This window comes from Galleria mellonella, unplaced genomic scaffold, assembly GCF_026898425.1.
Source record: "Galleria mellonella isolate WM207_F2 unplaced genomic scaffold, CSIRO_AGI_GalMel_v1 utg746, whole genome shotgun sequence".
NCBI classification, from domain to species: Eukaryota; Metazoa; Arthropoda; class Insecta; order Lepidoptera; family Pyralidae; genus Galleria; species Galleria mellonella.
Window position 1 is genome coordinate 1430160 of NW_026442148.1, and position 26212 is coordinate 1456371.

At 34.8% G+C, this 26212-nt stretch overlaps 1 protein-coding gene across 1 annotated transcript; it reads left to right on the plus strand.

Moving 5' to 3' along the window:
- The first annotated feature begins 2946 nt into the window (after positions 1–2946).
- LOC116413736 (pro-neuropeptide Y-like) lies at positions 2947–25433 on the plus strand. The gene is made up of 3 exons (XM_031914404.2): positions 2947–3105; positions 20431–20602; positions 24931–25433. The coding sequence occupies exons 2-3, from the start codon at positions 20436–20438 to the stop codon at positions 25043–25045; spliced, it is 282 nt and encodes a 93-aa protein (XP_031770264.1). The 5' UTR covers positions 2947–3105; positions 20431–20435; the 3' UTR covers positions 25046–25433.
- The last annotated feature ends 779 nt before the right edge of the window (positions 25434–26212 follow it).

Genomic DNA, 26212 nt, shown 5'->3' on the forward strand with positions numbered 1-26212 from the left:
GTCTCCATTACTAACAATCCCTTTCCCCCCAAGACAAAATCCCTCGACCGTTAAGTTCCCTTAGTCGCCTCTTACGACTACCACGGGAGGGTAGACAGGCCTATTCTATGCCGGGACCACAGGGCAACGCGACCAAAACTATTTATTAGTATTTATTAAATTTGACACGGATAAAAGTTGACAGTAATCCTTCAGGCGGGCCGTAAGCCTGTTTGGTTTGTTACTGGTGTATATAAAATCATTTGTTTTTATTAAATAAATAACATTATTCATTCAGCAGTTAATAAAAATAGCTTGCGTTCATAAAAAGCGATTTATTTCAATGTAGCCTGTCCGTTGCAGGAGAGCGGATAATGAAAGTGAAATATGATATTACTGGGAACGGGCGACGCAGTATATACTGTGACGTCCGAGGTACTCTGTTCATGTCTAGCGTATAGGCGACGGTCACCACTTTCCATCAGGTAGGCTTGTTTGCCATTTTTTTTTTAAATATCAGCCGTTAACTGCCCACTGCTGAAGAAGGCCTGTCCCATAAGAAGGGTTTTGCCAGTAGTTGCCATGCTTGGCAGGCGGATTGGCAACCGCAGTTAGGCTTTTGTGATGTTTTAAGAGGGACGCTGTTGCTCAACTCTGGACCATTAAGTTCTCTTTGTCGCCGCTTATGATATCCACAGGAAGGGAAAGGGATTTTTTTTGATGGGTGAAAATGGTATGGTAACCCCGCCTGCGCTAACGGGATACGCTGGCGGAGCACCAGTGATAGGTGATAGATGAGAATGAAAACAGGCCAGTTAGCCCATCATGATGAATTCATCAGGAATTAACCATGATAGTTTGCAGGGAGAAACGCGAGGAGGTCGACCTGATTGGGTATATTGCTAGCAATAGGATTCTCAGTCTCCATTACTAACAATCCCTTTCCCCCCGAAGGGAAAGGGTGGTCCTTTCTATGCTGGGACCACACGGCATATTTGCCATTGGACTGTATAAAAAAATATAGATATACTAGGTGATAAAACGTTTTAAATGTTTTTTTTATACCACTGAGATGGCAAACAAGCTGACGGCCCACCTGATGGTAAGTGGTAAGTGGTGGGGAGACTTTGTACAAAAGTCGATTGCTTGGGTACCTCTGTCCCATTCGTGTTTCAACCGTGAAGCAGCTGTGTTTGCGTTTTGAAGTGTGTTTCGGTTTGAAGGGTGGGATATGGCGTGAATTTACTGGGTACAGAGGAACAACACCTGAGTCCTCAGGAATGGTAACGCATAGGGGGTATCATGGGCGAAACAGTATACTCTGTTGTGTCCACGGTACTGCTCATGTCTATAGGCGACAGTTACCACTTTCCATCAGGTGGGCCGTCAGCTTGTTTGCCATTCTAAGTTGCATAAAAAAAAGTGGTTACCGTAACCTGTGAACGCCTGCAATACTAGGAACATTACGCGCGCGTTGCCGACCCTGAAGAAACCACTTTACCCTTTTTTTGAAACCCCCATGCTGTAGTCTCTTGGGAAAACCTCGACAGGGAGCGGAGCACCAGTGAGGGAGATATGTGAGGATGAAGCAGGTCGGTTGGCCCATTGCAACGAACTCACCAGGAATTAACCACGATAGTATCCAGGTAGGACCGCGTGGAGGTCGACCTAACATAGTATACTGGTAGCTTTGAATTTGTCGGACTTCATACTATGAATCACTTCCCCCTGGAATATAGTGTTATGTTTCCGCACCCTATAACTGCAGGTGGCCTCCGTTCCTTGTGACAGTCTATGGGGGGTTATGTTGACAGAAAATGGGACAGAGGTATCTACGCATACCACTTTTATACAATACATCCTTTGGCGAACACATAAAGCATTGTACAAAACATACCTGTGTATCTTAGTGTATCCATTAATTAAAAAAAAAACTTTCCCGCCAACGTGTATAAACTAACCTATTCTAATAGGCTTCATAGTTCGCGAGATCGTGTAATAACTTCACAAACTTAGTTTTCTTATAATTTAAACCTTATCCACGCGGCGTAATGTTATAATTCCAATAACGCAGTTCATTACTCTCTCGGTCTTAGTTTATATTATCACGGAGTTAAGACTTAATTACAAAAATCTAGATGCGAAGAGCGGGGTGCGACCCGATGCGTTCGAATTATGAATACGCTGCGACAGGGAATGCGTTGAGTAGAGTTTGTACTAAAATAAATTTATTCTATAGCAGTTTATCCAATTATTTTTAAAAACGTCTAACCTCCCATATACTCATTTTAACTATTAAACTGTTTTGTCTCTTTCTTTGGTGCTGAATTTCTAATTTGAAAGAAAGCGATAAAGCAGTGTAAGGAATAATAATAACAATATAAATATTTTTTTTTAATAAGGTTCCTAGGACTCACGCAATTTTTATATAAATTATTATTATTATTATATTACAATACAAAAGAAAACCGACAACTGATGGAGAAGAAAGGTTCTTGAGTGGTGACCGCGTACAGGCAAAAGCAGTGTAGGACGACCCCCCACTATATAGAATGACATATATAATGAATATATATATATATATATATATATATATATATATATATATATATATATATATATATATATATATATATATATATATATATATATATATATATATATATATATATATATAACATATATAATGACAAATATAATATGAATAGAATGAATGCATTGCAGGGAGTCAATGTACACAAGTTGTTCAGTTCCGTTCCTTATGGCCATCTATAGGGGAGGCTTATGTCCAGCAGTGGACGGATAATGGCTGAAATGATGATAATATAAAAAAGAAAATACAAACAGCAACAACAATATAACCAATTTTTGAAATAGCTTAAAAAGACAGTAGTTACAAGAATCGGTTAACATTCGAAATCGTCAGGAATTGACGAGGAAAATTCTAAAATAATAAAGCCACACAGCTCTAGTGACGGCTGTGTCCGCGCCGCCCACCTGTAGCCCACAGATGGCAGCCCGCGGGCGCGAGTCATAAAAGCGCGCGCGTGTATATGCGTCGCTCACTACACTAGTACGGCACGCGTCGGCAACTACACTACGGGACGCCACCGCACTACGTAACAGGTGAGGGCTGCGATACACTAATTTATTTATTATATTTAATTATATAATAATATTAAAGTAATATTTTTTTATTTTAAGAAAAAAAATGACCATAATTTGGAATTATATTCCGCAAACAAACGAAACTGATTTAAAATAACCAGTAATTTACATTAAAGTTATTTTAGTAAAATTTAAACGGGAGTAATCTGTAAGTATATCCTTTCTCCTCTTATGGGGAAGGCTTATGTCCAACAGTGGACAGTTAACGGCTAACACAATAATAATATCCTTTTACACAAAAAAAAAAAACACTTTTCCAAATCGGTTTACAACTGACGGAGTTATGAGGTAATAAACATAAAAAAAATACCAGCGAATCGAGAAGCGCCTCCTTTTTCTAAGTTGGTTGAAAATAATGTTTAACAAGTGAGGATTATAAAGAATTACTTCATATATTTCTAAATATTTTATAGGTATAAAAATATGACAAATTAAATAAAGTGCTAAATAAGTAGGACTTATCATAAATTATTATATTATGTGTAATTTATATTATATATTTGTATATTTATGTAATATTTGTTTAATGTATTCATGTATATATATTTATATGATCATATTTTATTTATTTATTCATAAGCACATATATGTGTACATGGCGGACTTAATGTTAAAAGCGTTCTCTCCCAGTCAACCATAGGGAAGTGTCAAAATACTCGAATGCGGTACTAGTAATTATTGATATACATACATACTAAAATTACATATATAAACGAATATATATAAATAACAAATATACTTGCATATGTCGTCACCTCCATGGCAAATTTACGTTTCTGCAGTTTTTTCATATTTGACATTTCTTTAAAAACCAACATTTTGCGTCATTCTACTTATTGTGGCTTATTTTCAAATTTCTATCTCTAATAGTTAAAAAAATCGAGAAGCTCGAATCTCCATATTTTTGTGATGTACCCAAAGTAAAGTTACTTAGCATATTTTTATAGAATTTTCTATAAACACTTTAATTTGAAAATTTCAATAATTATTATATCAATTTTTCAATCCTAATTTAGTTATTTTACATAAATGATTGCTATAACGTTGTTATTTAAACTGAAGTTTTTTCCAAAACACGTGATTTATACCTTGGTATATTTACGAAAGTGGCATTTTCGTTAGTTTGCCAAATATTAAAATAAATTATTTTCTTCGGCAACTTACGAAACTGCCACTTTCGTAGATTTGCTGCTGTATAACTCAATACCTGGGAACTCTCATGTATGAAGGTGCAAAGTAACGAATATGCATTTATTTCTGATACTTGTAATATAATAATAATAAATTAAGCGCATTCAATAAAAAACAGGGTTTTAAAACTAAAATGTTAGCATGATCGTTTACAGTAGTCTTCTGTCAATAGTTATTTGCATTCTAATGTTTCGAAACGTTCCACTGTAAAATGTATCTTTTTCAGTTTCGTAAGTTTACCATAAAGCTGACGATATGTGACATATACTATATTATACACGAAATTGAGAATAATATAAAGTAATAATTGTGCAGTAGTCCTCCATTGTATGTATTATATAATTTGTAAGTCAATATGGACACGTCTGTTACTGTTTAGTAACAAAAATTCTTAACTTTTTTCACCGCATAAATTCATTTCTGTTTTCCAAAAGGTTGATTGGGACAGAATGCTATATATAGTTCAATGAGAAAATTTAATTGTATTTGTACCTATTTGTTTCAATGTAATAATGTTTTATTTATTTTATGTTAATCGACGATACGTATGTATATATAATATAAAAATTTAGTTATGTACTTTATGTAATATTTATTAACGTGATCGCTGCGCCCTTCCAGGGTTCATGTCGATTCTTTACCTTTAATAACTTAAGACCTATATTGTTACAACATGAAATAGCGATAAATAATTGAATTAAAAAGTCCGCCTTTTGTACCAGACATTTTTTTCCATAATGTGGTCAACATAGAATAAATAAATTAATAAATAATAGAAAATAATCAATAAAAAATAGTATTTTAAACATGAGGGCTTTAATGAACCATTTTGTATAACAGTATAAGAGAGATTTAAAAGAGTAACTGTTGAATTTCTCGCGGGCTCTTCTCAACAGATGACGACCTTCCGAAGCCTGCAGTAGATTAAAAAAAAAATGACGATTTAGAAGTGCTTGTAATCTGTTTAGTAAGTCTATTTGAATAAAAATGATTTAACCAGAGGGAGGCCTTTGTACAAAAATCGTTTACTTGGCGTGAATTTACTGGGTACAGAGAAATAACACCTGAGTCCTCAGGAATGGCAACGCATGGGGGGTATCATGGGTGAAACAGTATACTCTGTTATGTCCATGGTACTGCTCATGTCTATAGGCGACGGTTGCCGCTTTCCATCAGGTGGGCCGTCAGCTTGTTTGCCATTCTAAGTTTAATAAAAAAATTCAATTTTGTATCTTATATCTAACTAGCTTTTTGTCCGTGACTTCGTACCCGTAAACATTGGAAATATAAAAAGTGAATAAATTTTGCCACTTCTAGATGGAGTATTAAGATCAAACTTTTTAAATTATACCTTCTGGTCTTCTTCAATTGTTTTCACAATTGAAGAACTACACTACATAGTACATAGTACTACACTACATAGTACATAGTACTACACTACACTACTACTACATAGTAATTTAGACATGGCGCCTAAACAAATATACAGACAGACAAAATTTGGAAAAAATATTTTAACTTCTGTTGGTCTCAGTAAAACCATTTATTTAATTTTTTATTTAAATATTTCTCTTGTACAGACATTAATAACAATTTAATTATTGCCTCTTAATAAAATAAACAATACTACAATACTACATAGTCGTGTACTGAACTATGTCGTTTCATGTGTGATTTCAAGAAGTATGTAATTGGTAGATCGCACAGGGTCTCGTCAGTGAGCAGTAGATCTTGGGTCTAGTCGAGTCGACCGCCCCTGGTCTAGAGGAACCCAATATATAGATATCGGATCGGTATCCGTATTACGAATGCCTAATAGTTACCACTTTCCATCAGGCGGGCCTATCAGTCATATTCATAGGCAGTCTATCTATTAAAAATATCTAAACGTATCTCACGACTTCCCGGAATGAATTATGAATTAATATTGACTCTACAAGTATATTTATATATGATATGTAACTTTATTAAGTTTTTTTCCATTTCGTACGAAATTAATTATTAATACGACCGTTATGAGATGTGTATACAGCCATACGCGACTCTTTTGTATGCAAATACTAGCTACCCGCCCTGGTGTCTAATAAAATAAAAAATAACTAAAGGTTTTTTCCATAGAAAAAAACACTTATCACATTTTGCTTCTCAAATTTACACCTATCACATTTTGCTTCTCAAATAAACACCTATCACGTTTTGCTCCTCAAATAAACACCTATCACATTTTGTTTTTCAATCAAACACTTATCACATTTTGTTCCTCAAATGAACACCTATCACATTTTGTTCCTCAAATAAATACCTATCACATTTTGCTCCTCAAATAAACACCTAACACATTTTGCTTTTCAAATGTACACCTATCACATGTTGCTTCTCAAATGTACATCTATCACATTTTGTTCCTCAAACAAACATCTATCACGTTTTGTTCCTCAAATAAATACCTATCACATTTTGCTCCTGAAATAAACCTTATTAATGGAATTATGTTTTACAAAAAAAAAATGCCGACTTCAATTGTGGCAAAACCAGTTACTTTAATTTAATTATGAAATTGCTGAACTAACTTTGATAAAATGTCTACGAGACCAATCTGTAAGTATACTTACCGTATATTTACGTATTTACCAGGAGGAGACTTTTTGCAAAAGTCATTTGCTTTGCCACCTCTGTCCCATTCGTGTTTCTACCGTGAAGCAGTTGTGTTTGCATGGCTGTGTTTCGGTTTGAAGGGTGGGATATTGCGTGAGTTTACAGGGTACAGAGGAATAACACCTGAGTCTTCAGGAATGGCAACGCATGGGGGGTATCATAGGCGAAACAGTATACTCTGTTATGCCCATAGTACTGCTTATGTATATAGGCGACAGTTACCACTTTCCATCAGGTGGTCAGCTAGTTTGCCATTCTAAGTTGCATAAAAAATACTTACAGACAAAAAAAATTTCAAATCGGTTTACAACTGACGGAGTTATGAGGTAACAAACATAAAAAATACAACTGAACTTTGAACGTTCTCGTTTTTTGAAGTCGGTTGACAACCAATCAAATAGATCAATTTTACATTAATTTTATCATGTACTTTTATAAAACATACACTAAATTTCAAATTCGAATTACAGAAGCACAACTGTGATAGTCGCACCTGTGTATTTGGTGTACATAATGGCAAATACATGATAGTGTGTGTAATGTTTTTTTTTTTATTGATTTAATATATTTTTCTCAAACATGCTTGGAAATGTGAGCATTATTTTGACAATCTTCTTCGAGATAAATCAAAATTGCCGTACTGGCCAGATACATGCGGGCAGCGGCCGGCAAAAGTTGTATGAAAATCCATATCTGTCGTGTTTTGCGGCCAGATAAAGTACTATGTAAACTCATATCTGTCCTGTAATTTAAAAATGGAATGACCTTTTACTTCGAAACATGGCTACCAAGGAGGCAACTAATAAAAGGTTTTATTTAAATTTTGAACTGGCTTGCAAATAGAAAGCTATTTATTGAAAAAAAAAAAACAAAGAAACATTATGGCGCGGGAAAAATTATTGATGTTCATTATTCGTCATTGAACTTAAAAAGTAAAATTGTGTTTTTGATTTCCGAGCATTGTTTGAGAAAAGTACTATACAAGCCTTGGCCACAACTAGGCATTGATGGACTCACGCATGTGTGCCTCGGCGCACATTTGTACGTTCGTCCATCAATGCCTCAGTTGCTGGCCGCTGCAGTAATGTACTATTTTATGCATAACTTTAAAAAAATATTATCATTCCGCACTCCTTCTCTATATAAACTATAAGTGTGCCAAATTTCATACTTCTCCGTCCGCGCAATTTTCGTAAAAAGGGGTACAAAGTTTTTGCTTCACGTATTAATATACAGATATTAAAAGAGTGGTTCCTATTATTACCAGTGAACGAGATGCCCTTTGTCCGTATTTAGATGTAATCTAATTTCGCTGATCATATTATCGATTCATACTATATTACATTATATTAATAAATGGACTGTTTTTTTTATTAACTCATCCCTTTTCATCCGACTATAAATAATGAATGAATGTGTATACTTTATTTGCATTATACAATATAGGAAATAAACAAGACAATTTACAAACGCAACGATACAGTTGTATAAGTACAGTGAGGCGGTCTTATTGCTGAGAGCAATGTTTTCAAGACAACTTTAAGGTAATGGACTAATTGTTGTACAAGTAGGTATGATAGTGCTGTATAATTAAAAAAGCATCTTTTGCAAAATTAAATAAATGAAATGGAGGGATTATAAATTTAGCATATTGCTATTTACGACCGACTTCAAAAAATTGTTTTAAAAAAAACGGTTGTGTATATAATTTTTTTTTTATTAAAAAGTTTACTATATATATATAGTATATATAGTTTATAAAATTTAGGAGTTGATCGTAAAAGGGTGAAAATTTGAAGTTGTATGTATTTTTCAATGCTAAACCATAATAAATTAAAATAAAAAAAAATATACAATAAAAAAGTATTTAGGTGTGAGTCTGCCTTAGTATTATATATATATATATATATATATATATATATATATATATATATATATATATATATATATATATATATATATATATATATATATATATATGAGCTATTTAAACTCATTAACTCACATTTACGATGGTAACATTAATCCACAATGATGCCATATCAATTAAATCGTAAAGGAGTTAAGTTTTATTACCCGTTAAATAGAAAACAATTAACGTACTGTGTATATTTTCGGAGCAAAGGATTATCACTAACGAGGATTCCATGCGGTCCTGGAATCTATTCTGGTTAATTAAATAAATAGACAACTTATTTGCATCATTTACAGCACACAAAATAGAAAAAATCGGCAGATACTACTACTACTAGGAGGAAGGATGTTAGTACTAACTTTGTGGCCCGTCTGGACATTGTCAAACATAATACACGTCATCAGGCAGTAGTGTTATTTAATAAATTAACTGTCCAGTTAAAAATTATACGTAGCCTCAATTTTTTAAAGATTAAATTACGATCCCTTTTATTGGAGAAATGTTACTACTCCGTACATGACTTCTGTACTGTTGATTAATGTAAATAACTAAAAATTAATTTGACATATATATAATATTACGATCAAGTTTATTTATTTATTTAAGGAACACCAACAACTGTTTGTTGACACTGTTTATTGCAAAATGTATTTATTATAATTTATTATTACAGTTATTGCATGATTGTAACATGCAAGTTAATGTAATGATTTTTGTATGTTTATCCCTTATTTCAGACACAATGTACAATTGTTTTTTGAATAAATGACCAATGACGACTAATGACTATTGACAAAAACACATTAGATATTGGTACATATTTAAGAAAAAAAAAAAAGAAATAAAACAATAAATATAAAAAAAAAGTACATATGTGTCTGACTTGCGCCATTTACCTTTCTCTCTGTACTTATCCATTCTTTACGCCAGGTTGTCTGTAAGAGATTGCTTTTAGCGATAAGGCCGCCTTTTGTATATGCACATTCTGTATAAATACTCCTTGTATACATCTCTACTGTGCGTAATAAAGAGTTTATTATTATTATTACATAAAAGGGGTAAGCAACATAATTTTCCGTGAGTACGCCACGGTAACACAAAATAGTCACAACTCAGTTCATTGCTTTGCCCTCAAAAGAGCAAAACACTGAAATTCTGTTGTGGCCAAAATTAGTTTATAATATTAATTTCCGAATAAATCGTCACGATGGGCTAACTGACCAGAGTGCCCACCTTAAGTTTTCCGAAACTTCGGGGCCGAACGAAACAAAAAATTTATGTTAAAATTACGTAATACATGCCGTTTGGAAATATTAAAAATGTTAAAATATCGTTATTTTGCACCTTTATGATAGGATGTATGACGAACGAAATGTTAAACTCCATTTATTAGTCCGAATTTGGTATAAATAAAAACACGAAATTTCCGAAAATTCGGGATTTCATTTCATGGTAGACCCGCTTCTTTCATCCTCAGCTATCATCCCTCACTGGTGCTCTATACAAATGATTTGTACTTTTATTTGTTAATTTAAAAACAACTAATTTTACCGCAAATAAAACCATGTTTTGTCACACACAGTGTTATTAATTTGTGGCTATTTTACGTATTACTTCATCAATTTTAAACCGATTTTTATGTTTCTTTTGTAACTTACTGCAGACTGTACTCCCATTTTGGTTTATTTCATCTATTTTATGACGATTGACCTCATAATCCGTTAATACTAATCCAAATTGGAAAATTCTTTTCCTAATCTGAAAGAGTATACTTTCAGATTGGTCCCATAGAAGTTTATCAAAATCGATTCAATAGTTTGTTTTTTTTTAATAATTTTATTTAAAAAGTTATTGTCACAATTGAAGTCGGTTTTTTTGTAGAACATAATTTTAAATGCTTAATTCAGTAATGAAAATCGATTCCATGTTTTATTTAAATATTTTCGAATAAATCTTTAATAACTAATATATGAAATATAAGATATTTTGTGTGAAGTAAATTGTATTAATTCAGTGCACTTTCTATTTATTTTATCTATGTAATTAACCATAATTAATAATAATAATAAATACTACTGGACACATTACACAATTTAATAATAAAAATACGGTAATTAAAAAAAAACTTATGTTTGAGGAAACTTTCTTGAAGTTTTATTACCGAAATAGCAACGTCTTATTAGATCATAAGCAATGCGTAAACGGATGAAATATACTGTATTTCGTAAACTAAATTGCTTTCAAATCAAAATGACAAATCAACCCACTAAAGAACATTTTCAAATATAAAACTTTAATTTAAATTCTCACGAAAGCAACACGCAAAAGTAATTAACACCTTAAATCGAAACTAAGTTGGCGGGAATCTTACGCCGCCATATTGGACACGTTCCGTTTCTAGTTATGTGTTGTCATCCGTGAAAATAATATCCGACGCGCACTGAATTTTCGTCTTTGAGTTGGCCACACTGACGCCTCCAGCGTTATGTAATTATATGCAGAGAATAGCGTTTAAATTTGTAAATTGAGATTCGTGATATGACAGAAGCTTCAATCTTTATGTTCTAATCTAGTGTCTATTGATCGTGGTTCATAAGACACTTTTTTTTTTAATTAGTAGACAAGCAAAGGACTTGAAAGTTCACACTTGCTACACCTTGGGGGTTGCTAGTGCGATCAGGAGGCTTGCAAATTTTTAAAACTTGACAAATTTTAGTCACTTGACTACAAACTGGCTTGTTTTGTCCTCAAATGAATGTTCAATATCTCTGGTTTTAGTGCCAACTTGTAAGGTAGATCAATTTATAAAACTATCAAACTCATGTAACCTTTTTTTTTGGAAAGATTTATTGTTGCATGGGAATAGGTACCTCAAAGTAAACTTCACCGGACTCCTTACTAAAAATTCCTTGCCTTCAGCCCCCATAAACCGTATTAAACACATTCATATTCTCATTTGACAACTATTCCTTCAAATTATGTATATTTATATCGTAATATTTCCACCGTGAAGCAGCTGTGCTTCCGTTTGTAGGGTGGAATGTGGCAGTGAAGTTACAATGTACGGAGACAAAACCGTAGTCCTTAGGAATTGTGAAAGGTTCATGAGCATCGTAAGGTGTTTGTGTGTTGTCCATTTCTAATCGTTTGATGATCCATGTTTCTTTAAGGATCTTCAGATCCACTGGTGAGACAGTCCTTTGGTGGTGGTGAAAAGGTGCTGATGATTACATGACAGTTACCGCTTTCAGCTCATTTGCCATTCCCCACAGATAGTATAATAAAAATATCAACTGGCGTTTAAAAATCTCGGAGTGCTGAATAAAGCGAAGCATGAAGCAATGCTTTGCTCTATTCAGCATCTGACCGTGACCCCGGGACAGGGGCAGCTATATAACTGTTCTCACTTGTGGATACCAGTGCTCCTGGATACCAGTTTAGTCCTCTTGATTTGGTCCAGACGCGTGCTATGAGAATTGTTGACTACGGTATTATAGACTACGGTAATTCCGTTTACCATCATACGGGCCGTGTGCTTTTCTGTTAACATAGTAGTAAAATAAAAAATTTAAATGAATAGAGTTTACTCTTATATTTATAATATCAGCCGAATGTCCACTGCTGAACATGGGCTCCCTTGTTCCGAGGCATAGTTACATCAGGCAGATCAAGGAAGGAGTTGGTGTCGTGTCGTATCAAGAGGTGAAGAGACTCGCTGAAAGTCGTAGTGCTAGTAGCTCTTAAATAGGATAGATAGATCTGAAAGGATATACTTATAGATTGGTGCCATAAAGATGTTATCAAAATCGAATTAGTATTTAAGTTTTGAAACCAAAATTACTGATTTTACCCCAATTGAAGCCCATTTTTTTAAATTAATCTCAAATTATTATATGACTTGTAAAATGTACTTTTTTGTCTATTATGGTTTTAGTTGAGACTTGTACGCTATCTATATAAATATATATCCATGTTTCGGCCGTTCAGAATACTGTGGCATGAATTTTTAACAACAAGTGCCGCATAATGATGCCCTGTACGATGTAATGTCCCATCTGTTGCCAAAAAAATATGGCTCTTTATAATATTTATTTGTCTATTTCAAAGATTATAATCCTAACTTCTTTACTAATAAATGCAACTTTTAAAATATTTGTAGTCTACGAGGGTCATTTGAAAAGTTCTTAACCTAACATGGTTAAAGTCATTGGTTTTCTTTTTATAACTACCCTCATTTTGTAGTTACATTATTTAGCAACAAGTATGCACAGTTTAGTTTATTCACAGTAACTCATTGTTCGTTTACACGTGATACCGTAAGTCAAGTCAGAGCTATTTTTGAAAATGGATAAAATTTAACATCGTGTAGTGATAAAATACCTGAATTTGAAAGGTTTAACTCCAAAAGCTATACATGAAGACATGTCTGCTACTTTGGGTGAGTCCGCTCCTTCGTATGCGACTGTTAAAAACTGGGTGGCAGAGTTTAAACGTGGTCGTGAGGCCATTCAAGATGAGCCCCGTAGTGGCCGGCCTTCGACTGCTTCCACTGATCAAAACAAAGCAAAAATCTGTGATTTAATTTTATCTGATCGAAGATTGACTGTCGAGGAGATAGCTAAGACTGTAGGCATCTCATCTCAGATGCCTACAGTCTGGCTGGCTCCGCCAGCGTATCCCGTTAGCGCAGGCGGTGTTACCATACCATTTTCACCCATAAAAAAAATGCTGTGAATACCTTTAACAGGCATGTGCATTAATATTGTACTGTATTTAATGTTTGTTATATATGTTATAATGCAATATGCTGTTGGTGTTCCTTTAAATAAATAAATATTGTGAACTAACTATTTCCGGTAACTTCGTTCGCGTAACCGGGATATATTCACTGACCAGGATAAAAGCATTCTGTATAGATAGATACTCTTTATTGTTCCCTCCAAAAGATTACAATAGTAAACTTATTATAAATATAAACAATTACAAGAAATAATCACAATGAAAAAACAATGGGCGACCTTATCGCTAAGAGCGATCTCTTGCAGGCAACCTTTGGATGGAGAGGAGTAATTATAAACTGTTTGATCGGAGATACGATGAAAATCTATATCTTTCGGAGGATTCCATAACAGCCCCATTGCTAGCATTATACCATCAGATCGACCTCCACGCGTTTCCCCCTGGAAACTATCATGGTTAATTTTAGTGAAATTCCTCACGATGAGTTAACTGACCTGCCTCTTCATCCTCACCTATCATCCCTCACTGGTGCCCCGCCAGTGTATACCGATAGCGCAGGCGGGGTATCATCCCATCCCATATAGTGTTTATTAAATTTCATAATAGTTGGTATAGCTGCTAAGGTGCTATTAGGAGGGGAAAGGGATTGTTAGTAATAGGGAGGTTAGTGACCCATTGCTATCTATATATCTTATTAGGTCGACCTCCACGCGGTTCCCCCTGGAAACTAATTCGTCGTTAAATTCATAACGATGGGCTAACTGACCTGATTTCATCCTCACCAATCACCTCTTAGTGGTACCCCGCCAGTATATACCGAAAGCGTAGGCGGCGATATCGTGCCATTTTCACCCATTAAAAAAAAGGTGAGATAAGAAAAATTTTAATGACATTTCGTACATAGATGGAGCATATCCAAAATTAACACATACACTGCATTTGCACGTATTCTTAATTTTACTTTAAACGAGCAAAGCCGCGGGTGGACTAGTAGAGTTTTTTTTTCTAAAATCGAGTACTAATAAACAAGTTTCGAACTGCAATTCACAACAACGGTGTGTCTATATGGGAATAGGTCTGTTCGAGCTCCCATTGTCCGTGGGACGATAAATAAACTAGATAGTGACGTGCTCGAAATGAAATGTTAAATAATTTATCGATAGAATATTGTGTGTATTCTCTTTTCATTTAACAGTTTCCTCTTGTCGGTGCAACTAATTCATGCATCTTCTTCCAGCCAGCTCTATCCCAGGCCATATCCTTGATGTTTTTTTTAATACCACTGAGGTGGCAAACAAGCATACTGCCTACCTGATGGTAAGTGGTTACCGTAGCCTGCAATACCAGAGGCATTAAGCGTGCATTGCTGACCCTGAAGAAACCTCTTTACCCCCTTTTGAAGAACCCCATACTGTAGTCTCTTGGGAAAACCGGCATGTATGTATGATGTAAATGTAAATATTTGTATATGTATGCATGTAAATGAATAATCATAAATAATATATTTATTTAAACTTTGATACATAGTTATATTCTATGTACATATGGCGGACTTAACACCGCTCGGTGTTCTCTACCAGTCAACCATTGGGCGAACCGATAAATACGTAGCCGGTGCATTATTGAATAGAGGAAATATATAAAGTAATACTTGATATTTTTTTTTTATATACAAATTAGAATGGCAAACTAGCTGACGGCCCACCTGATGGAAAAAGGTAACCGTCGCTTATAGACATGAACAGTACCATGGACATAACAGAGTATACTGTTTCGCACATGATACCCCCCATGCGTTGCCATTCCTGAGCACTCAGGTTTTATTCCTCTGTACCCAGTAAATTCACGCCATATCCCACCCTTCAAACCGAAACACAGCCATGCAAACACAACTGCTTCACGGTTGAAACACGAATGGGACAGAGGTAGCCAAGCAATCGACTTTTGTACAAAGTCTCCCTCTAAATTCATATAATATAAACATACACATAATATATTAAATAAATAAATATATATACATATATAAACAAATATATAAAATGTAGAATATCTAAATATAAAAAAAAAACTATCGATATAATATTTTTTCTTATACACACAACACTAGTACCTGTTGAATAGCGATTTGCAGGTAATTTTCACAGCGGGTCTATCGGAAAAAACGAGGGGGAGCAAAAGCTAATTCGCTTGGAGGAAATATTTTTTTAACTTTAACAGTTTTGTCATAAACGTACACCTAGTTTTGTTAGTAAACTTTGCTCTTTATGGAAACATTAAAACATGAAAATATCTAATACGAGTATATAAAATTCTCGTGTCGCGATGTTTGTTACCAAACTCCTCCGAAACGCTTTTACCAATTTTTATGAAATTTTGTGTGCGTATTGGGTAGGTCTGAGAATCGGCCAACATCTATTTTTCATAGCCCTCAATGATAAGGGTGACCCACCCCTAAAATTATTTTCTTTATTTTTATGACAATTTTTTTAATTTTTATTTTATTATGACTAAGTATTGAAAAATAGATACAGCTACAAATTTTTACCCTTTTACGATCAACCCCTATTTTTTAATCGCGATTTTTATATTCTGCAATAGGGTTGCAAGATGGCAATCGAATATAATAATTGTAGTATGATAAATTTTCATGTACAGTTCTCGAAATAATGTATATGGTAAAACAACGTTTGCCGAGTCAGCTATATATATATATATATATATATATATATATATATATATATATATATATATATATATATATATATATATATATATATATATATATATATATATATATATATATATATATATATATATATATATATATGTTCTTATATATATTCGTTCTCTTTTGTACAAAATCTTCATTTGGTAAAAATAACAATCTAATATGGATAGATTGTTATCATAACAATTGTATTGTGACTTAAATTATACACATATATAGTTTAAATAGTTACCTTATTATTATAAAAAAATTGTAACTAGATGATGCGAGATTTTAAGAAAAAATTATATATGTTCTTTATTGTAAATTACATTGATAATGCATTTATAAATGTTGTGAGCAAGGGTGGACTTATCTCTGACAGAGACCTCTTCCAGTCAACCCGATACAGTTGGAAATATGCAATACAGTGGACAGATAACAACTTATACGATTAATGCATTGCTAGCAAATCGACCCTATCAGGTCGACCTCCTCGCGGTCCCTCCTGGAAACCATTGTGGTTAATTCTATTGGAATTCATTACGATGGGCTAAATGACTTGCTTTCATCCCCACCTATCATCCTTCACTGGTGCCCCGTCGGTGTACACCGATAGCGCAGGCGGGGTTACCATTCCATTGTCATCCATTAAAAAATACAATTGACAGTTGATTTACTTATATGTATAATAGTTATTCTGTATTTATACATATTTAGCTATATTTATATATGTAACTATGTATTTTTATATGTGTATATGTGTATGTACAAGATCAGGCATTTTTTTTGATGGGTGAAAATGGTATGGTAACCCCGCCTGCGCTAACGGGATACGCTGACGGAGCACCAGTGAAGGGTGATAGATGAGAATGAAAACAGGCCAGTTAGCCCATCATGATGAATTCATCAGGAATTAACCATGATAGTTGGGGGGAAAGGGATTGTTAGTAATGGAGATTGAGATTCCCATTGCTAGTAATATACCCAACCAGGTCGTACTCCTCGCAGTACTCCCTGGAAACTATTATGGTTAATTCCTTGTGAATTCGTCACGATGGGCTAACTGGCCTGTTTTCATTCTCATCGATCACCATTCACTGGTGCTCCGCCAGCGTATCCCGTCAGCGCAGGCGGGGTTACCATTCCATTTTCACCTATCAAAAAAAACCATGATAGTTTCCAGGGAGAACCGCGAGGAAGTCGACCTGGTTGGGTATATTGCTAGCAATGGGATTCTCAGTCTCCATTACTAACAATCCCTTTCCTCCCAACTATCATGGTTAATTCCTGATGAATACTAATAATATAATAATACCTGAGTCCTGGCAACGCATGGGGGGTATCATGGGCGAAACAGTATACTCTGTTATGTCCATGGTACTGCTCATGTGCATAGGCGACGGTTACCAGTTTCCATCACGAGCTGGTAGCTTGTTTGCCATTCTAAGTTGCATAAAAAAAAATATCTCCCAATATTTTAGCCAGCGTTTTGAGCCACGCCTGGTAAACAAATGCAGTGTTAGCTAAACTCTTCATAGGTCGGTCTATGACATAATTTCGGCCTACGAGTAGCTTTTGTTTTCACTGGCCAATCTGGGCGCCTTGTTTATGGAAATTCCTTTTAATGACATAAGCTTGAAAGTTTGTAAAGATGGATAGATGCGTGATGGATGCATCATTCTTTATTTACAAAATTTGTAATAGTAAACAACAGAATATCAGTGTTTTTTTTTTACAACACATTGGGCAAACGAACATGCGGCTCACCTGATGGTAAATGACTACCGCCGCCCATGATCACCTTTTTTTATACAACTTAGAATGGCAAACAAGCTGACGGTCTACCTGATGGAAAGTTGTAACCGTCACTTATAGACCATGGATATAACAGAGTATACTGTTTCGCCCATAATACCCCCCATGCATTGTCATTCCTGAGGACTCAAATGTTATTCCTCTGTACCCAGTAAATTCACGCCATATCCCACCCTACCGAAACACAGCCATGCAAACAGAACTGCTTCACGGTAGAAACACGAATGCGACAGAGGTATCCAAGCAATCTTTTGTACAAAGTCTCCCTCTGGTAACCACCTACAACACCAGCGGCATTGTAGATGTGTTGCCGGCCTTTTAAAAAGAAATATTTTGTACATTTCAAGGCAAAACAATAAACTGAGTTGAGACTATTTAGTACATGGTAACTATGGGACACGTAGGAAAAAAGAAAATTGTTGTTTTATATATTTTGCTTTTTTTTTAACACGTGCGCGAGCAGAAAAAGGGGGCGAGTTAGTATGAATATCACAAATTAATACTAAACACTTAGATGCATTATGTACTGTGATTCGTGTAATGATTGTTCCTTATATGAAAGTCGTAAATCCTCTCATAAACCTATTTTAGCTATTGAACTGTTTTGTCTCTTTCTTTTATGCTGAATTCCTTATTTGAAAAAAAAATACCAAATTTTAGATGGTTTCAGTGTTTATGAATAAGGATTCTAAACTGGGATTGGATCTTGGGAACTTTGAAAGCAGTCAAGCGCTCTATTGAACTATCATCGTCATTATCGTTTCAGCCATTACCCGTCCACTGCTGGACATAAGCCTCCCCTATAAACTGCCATAAAAACGGTCCTGAGCCACCTGCATCCACAGACTCCCTGTAACACATTTCAGGTCGTCACTCCATCTAGTGGCGGGGTCGTTCTACACTGCGTTTTTCTTTATACAACTTAGAATGGCAAACAAGCTGGCGGTCCACCTGATGGAAAGTAGTAACAGTCGCCTATAGACACGAGCAGTACCATTACCGTTTACCCGTACGTGGTCACCACTCAAGGTCGCTCACTCTCTTCCCCATCGGTTGTCGGTTCTTCGAGCTATGACCAATGTGTGGCAATGTGACCAGCACATTGCCACCTCAGCTTGCTTATCCCTCGGGCTTTGTCGGTTATTTTGGTTCTTTTGCGGATACCTTACTGAGCTATTTCTACTATTACGTTTCCCCTTATTTATTTGTCTGTCAGTTCATAACAAAGTTGCCTTGACAAATTACAATTTTAATGGAACAATTTGAAATTTATGATTAATTCATAGTAAACATTCAACAGTGACGTCTTGTTAACAAACAGAGATTTGTTTAATCGCAAGATAACGGATGCTTGAGCGAAATCAATTAAGTAATTATAGATCGATCAAGAGATTTAGATAGGCACGGATATCTCTATTGTATTATCGATCGTCGTAGTTTCCTATAAACGGTACAGTAGCACGACAAGGAGACAGGCAAAGTCAATAAAAAAAAATAACTGATTTTCAAAATCTATTACTATTTTACCATCGGCCGGTCGTGAAACTATAAGCTAATGCATTGCTAGCAATATACCCTATCAGGTCGATCTCCCCCTGGTGTTTTTTCAACTAGAATTAAACCATCTAGTGGAATTCATCAGGATGGGTCAACTGACCTGCTTTCATCTTCATCTGTCTCTCTCTGGTGCTCCGCCAGCGAATACTGACAGGCGGGGTTACCATACGATTATCACCGATTAAAAAAAAACACCTTGGTCAATATGGTAATCAAAGATTTATTTATTTATTCATAAGTACATGGCGGACTTAATGCTAAAAGCATTCTCTCCCAGTCAACCGTAGGGAAGTGTCAGCATACACGAAAGCGGTACTAGTAATTATTGATATACATACATACTAAAATTACATATATAAACGAATAAATATATATGAATAACAAATATACTTACACATATATAAAATATACTATATTATATAATAAATTGAGAATAATATAAAGTACTTACTGCTCGGATAAAGTAAAAAAGTGAACCTTTTTTTTTGAAAGATTTAATGAAACATAATGAACAAAATCTCGGTTATTTTAGTCTAAAAATTAAACTACTGAACCGGATTTTAATAAAATGTGTACGGAATTGCCAATTCCTATAAAAGACTTGTTAAGTTTTTCTATACGGTACTTTATGCAAGCTATTTCATCGCATCAAACTTCATATATGTATCGTTAACATCTATATTTTTGTGTTTCTACACAGCCACAATGCGACTTCTTCTATCCGCCATTTTGTTGATGTCCGCCATCTTGTCGTGCGCGACGCAAGCGCAGTACCCGCGCCCACGCCGCCCCGAGCGCTTCGACACAGCGGAGCAGATCTCCAACTACCTGAAGGAGCTACAGGAGTATTACTCCGTACACGGTAGAGGAAGGTATGAAGGTTTTTATGTTATACTAGCGTTTACCCGCGACTTCGTCCGCGTGACTGAAGTATGTTCCATGACCTAGATAGAAAATAGTCTATATCTTTGTCCATCCCATATAGTACCTATATATCACATAATAATTGTTTAAGGCATTTAAGCGTTAAGAGATAAACAAACAAACTCACTTTCACAGGGGGAAAGGATTGTTAGTAATGAGGAGGTTAGTCCCCATTGCTATCAATATACCTTATCAGGTCGACCTCCACACGGTTCCCCGTGGAAACCATCGTAACTAATTTATCGTTAATTTCACCACGATGGGCTAACTGACCTGCCTTTCCACCTTCACCAATCATCCCTCACTGGTGCCTCTTCAGCGTATACCGATAGCGCAGGCGGGGTTACCATTCCATTATCATCCATAAAAAAATACTCACTTTCACATATGTAATATTTTTACTTCGTGAACATATCCCAGTTGTTCGAACGGAGTCACGGTTCAAAGCTAGTTTCTTACATCGGGGATTTTCTAAGTGGGGAGGCGTTTCTTGTATCCATATGGGTGGAGTGTGATATGACGTAAATAAATAAACCATTGAATACCAAAGCAACGCCCATAACTTCACACTCAGTAAATTATAGTTTCACACCTGTAAAATATAGGTTGTAACATACAGACGTAAAGACCAGTACACACTGACAGTGAAGCTATGCGATGCTAACATCGTTTAGCTTAGCACACGTAGCTAGCGTAGTCGCCGTGTGGTTCCGGCATAGAATGGACCATCCCTTATTTTTTATTTTAATTATTTATTTACAAGAAACATGGTAAGTGTATAGATGTTACAGTAAGTCCTCATATTTCGCCATAATTAGGCATGCAAATATTAAAACTTAAAAAGTATAAATGTTAAATGAGTCATTTATATATTTTCATATATATTTTTAATTTGCAAAAGATGCTTTTTTAATTATACAGCACTATCATACCTACTTGGACAACAATTAGTCCATTACCTTAACGTCGTCTTGTAAAGATTGCTCTCAGCAATAAGACCGCCTCACTGTACTTATACAATTGTATCGTTGTGTTTGTAAATTGTCTTGTTTATTTCCTATATTGTATAATGCAAATAAAGTATACTCATTCATTCATTCATAAAATTCGAAATGTTATATAAAAAAAAATACATCACAAATGTCAGACACTTGTCAACAATAAAAAAAAAAGAAATGTCACTGTCAAATCATAGACTATTGATGACAGCTGCATTGTAACACGATAGGTAATTCAAGTAGGTAAAACATTTTTGTATCAAAAACTCTTGCACACTGTAAAATCTTCCTTTCCTTATTTTTTTTTTATACAACTTAGAATGGCAAACAAGCTGACGGTCCACCTGATGGAAAGTGGTAACCGTCGCCTATACACATGATTAGTACCGTGGACATAACAGAGTATACTGTTTCGCCCATGACACCCCCTCATGCGTTGCCATTCCTGAGGACTCCGGTGTTATTCCTCTGTACCCAGTAAATTTACGCCATATCCCACCCTTCAAACCGAAACACAACTGCTTCACGGTCGAAACACGAATGGGACAGAGGTGCCCAAGCAATCGACTTTACCATACCATAATGAATGCTAATTATTCCTATTTGACAACACCGCCGGCATCTGCATTCACCACAGGTTATATATTTCAAAGTTTGTCACTTCATTCATACCGTCTTAACACTTTTAAACGAATCGCTTACAAGCACTTTCACAAACTCGAGACTACTTGTCGACGTACTTTTAATTGAAGGGAAAACATAATTAAAGTGTAAATATACTTCTATGCGGGCTTGAAAGACTCGTTTGAACCGGAGACGGGCTAGTGAAGATTCAACGGACGGATAAACAATCTAAATTTAAAGATAAAAATAAATTTATTTGCAAACACGTGCACATAGTAAGTGCAAAGACATACTTTTTTTTATATACAACTTAGAATGGCAAACAAGCTGACGACCCACCTGATGGAATGTGATAACCGTCGCCTACAGACATGAGCAGTACTATGGACATAACAGAGTATACTGTTTCGCCCATGATACACCCCATGCGTTGCCATTCCTGAGGACTCAGGTGTTATTCCTCTGTACCCAGTAAATTCACGCCATATCCCACCCTTAAAACCGAAACACAGCCATGCAAACACAACTGCTTCACGGTTGAAACACGAATGGGACAGAGGTACCCAAGCAACCGACTTTTGTACAAAGTCTCCCTCTGTTGTTCATGGTAGAATTTGTATAGTTCTAACATGTTTTGCTAACATTAGCGTTAGCAAAATGTTCTTTCAAGCATAGTGGCAATTTCAAGTGCCTTACAAAATAAATCCATGCTTTTTATCTATCTATCCTATTTAAGAGCTACGCTCTTGTCGGTGGAGCTCTTGCCACTCACTACGATTTTCAGCGAGTCTCCTCACCTCTTGATACGACACGACACCAACTCCTTCCTTGATTTGCCTGATGTAACTATGTCTCGGTCTCCCTCTCCCCCTTCTTCCTTCTCTTACCTTCTATTATAATGTTCATAAGTTCGTCGTGTCGTATCAAGTGTCAAAGATCTAACGGAGTTATGAGGTTACCTCATAACATAAAAAAAAAATTAAAAAAAGAACTGTTATTTTGATTCAAAAATTAAACTATTGAACTGATTTTTGTAAAATTTTCATATCCTTTCAAATAAAAAAAAAAATTTAAAACGGGTTTGCAACTGACGGAGTTATGAGGTAACCTTAGATTATATAGATAGAGTGTCTCCATACAAATGCTTCGAAAAAAAACGGCTCAACTTTTTCATACAATTTTGCGTGACAAATAGTTACGAGTGATTCATTTACAACTTCTATATTTATTTTGTTTTATAACTTTTAAAACATTTTTTAATGCGCAATTAAAAAAAAAGCGGGCCGTCTTTTTTTTTAATTGTCAAATTAGCTGACAAAAAGTCGACCCGTTTTGTGGCTCGATGCTCTATCTATATAATGTAAGTACATATGTCACTCACCATTGTATATTTATAATAAAAATTTTTAATTACACGTTTTGTCTCGAACCATTATAGAAAGGGGTTAGGAACTACGTACATACATACATATACATTATTTATTAACTAAAATGCTTATACTCATAACCTGAAATAGAACTCTGTTTAATAATAGGTTTGAACTTGTTTGTATTGTGACGTACCATTGTATTAATATTTACTTATTTATTAAACTTAAATACATACATAGAAAGTGTAAATGGCGGACTTAACAGTATTGTGTCTAATCTTACTTTTTTTTATACAACTTAGAATGGCAAACAAGCTAACAGTCCACCTGATGGAAAGTGGTAAACGTCGCCTATAGACATGAGCAGTACCATGGACATAACAGAGTATACTGTTTCGCCCATGATTACCCCCAATGCGTTGCCATTCCTGAAGACTTAGGTGTTATTCCTCTGTACCCAGTAATTTCACTGCCATATCCCACCCTTAAAATCGAAACACAGCCATGCAGACACAACTGCTTCACGGTTGAAACACGAATGGGACAGAGGTGTCCAAGCGAACGACTTTATACGAAGTCTCCCTCTGGTATTATAATATTAGTTTCTCTTTATAATACGTTCAGTTTAGACTAACTATATTTCACGGCTTCACCTGCGTGAATCAGTATATGAAGTAAATTATTTGCTAAGTTAAGATGTAAATTACACCAAATGTTATTCAAATCCGTTCAATAGTTTTTGCGTGAAAGAGTAACAAATATCTAACCATTCATCTGTCGTTACAGACTTTCGGATTTATTGTATTAATTTTAGTATATAAGTAATAGAGATAGGATTTTAGATGTACCACGTTGGGCGCCAGTATACATTTTCATATATAGAGACATCTAGTGTCGACAACAAACAATATACAATCACTATTTCGCTAAAAAACAAGCTTAAATAAAGTAGTAACATGTTTGAAAGGAAATGAGATATAGACAACTTTCATATGTAATAAAATAGATGGCGCTCTACCTATTATTTTTTAGTCACTATAAGATTATAACAAAATCCATCTTTTTTTTTTCAATGATCGGTTCTGTCATCATTTTTACGAACATTTCTGCCAATGTCATATATAAGAAGCTCGTAATATTCAAAGCACACCGCAATGAAAACAAGCAATTACACATTGTCTTTAATTTAAACTAAATGTTCAACGTTCCCGCCATTTTTTCACAGTAAAAAAAAAAAACTTAAAATTATAAAGCTATTAATTATTGTTTTTTTTTTTATTTCAGATACGGAAAACGGCAAATGCACATAGCGGACGCATCTGTAATTTTCAGAGAGACGCCATTTATGGACCATTCCATAAATGAGGACGTACTATTTAAAAACCTCGGATATAAGTAAAACATGGACTAATTAAATACATATTAATATTATCTAAACAGAAATTGACCGTTTATAATGACGATATTGTTTGATCAACCTTTTTGGCGGGAAAGTCTATGGTGTCCTTTTTTAACTGTGCGTACTAGACTTAGACATGCTATTCATAATGCCATAAAAAGTTACTAGTCGAATTAGTATGTAAACACTGTCCATGTTACTTTCTAGTCAATTATTGTTAGTTTTACGTGATTTAGATGTTAATATCCCTAAGTCTAGTTTTCAGGCTGGGTGAAAACTAATAATAGGGGTGCTAACTCAAGTAAACATTAATTTATAAGAATTGAGAAATAATAACGGTATGAAATATGTATTAAATGGTAATAAGGAAATACAACACTGTATCATGCTTCTTGTATTATTTTTCTCCTATCCTTACTAATCCTTACTCTGGATTGGACATTGATGGCGGAAATAAGTCATCAACTATTATGTTATAAGCGAGTTCCTCGTATCGGTATAAATAAATTAAAAAAAAAGTTTCAAAGTGAAAAAAGAAAGTTTTTGTCCTCCTCTCTGGTACTTGCTGTGCCCAACAGGGTCCATAATTGAAGTTGAAATGTTATCTATTAATCACATTATGGAATGCAATAAATATATAAAATGAAATTTATTTACCAGAAACATTGTAAATAAGATGTTGCATTTGTCAAGTTTACAGGATGTCCATTATGTTTCGCCACATCAAATGGCATGCAAATATTAACCATTTATTTATTTATGCATACTATAAATTAACAAACAAATATATAGATGTTGTAACCACATTATATCCTATATATTAAATACGAATAAAGGTATATAATAATACCTACAGATATTGCTCTATGCCCTTACTCTACAATAGTTCTTCTACGCTACGAATGGACACAATATGTAGCAATGTAGCATCGTAGCAAAGACTACGAGCCTACGACTTGTTACTTTCGGTTGATTTTTAGGGCACCAGTAAGAGATGATAGGTGAGGATGAAAGCAGATCGATTGGCCCAACGTAATGAATTCACTAGGAGGAAATTTCTACCAGAATTGACCTGATAAGGTTTTATATGTATACCACAAAGGTAGCAAACAAGCATACAGCCCATCCAATGATAAACGCCAGACGCCTGCAACACCAGGGGTGTCA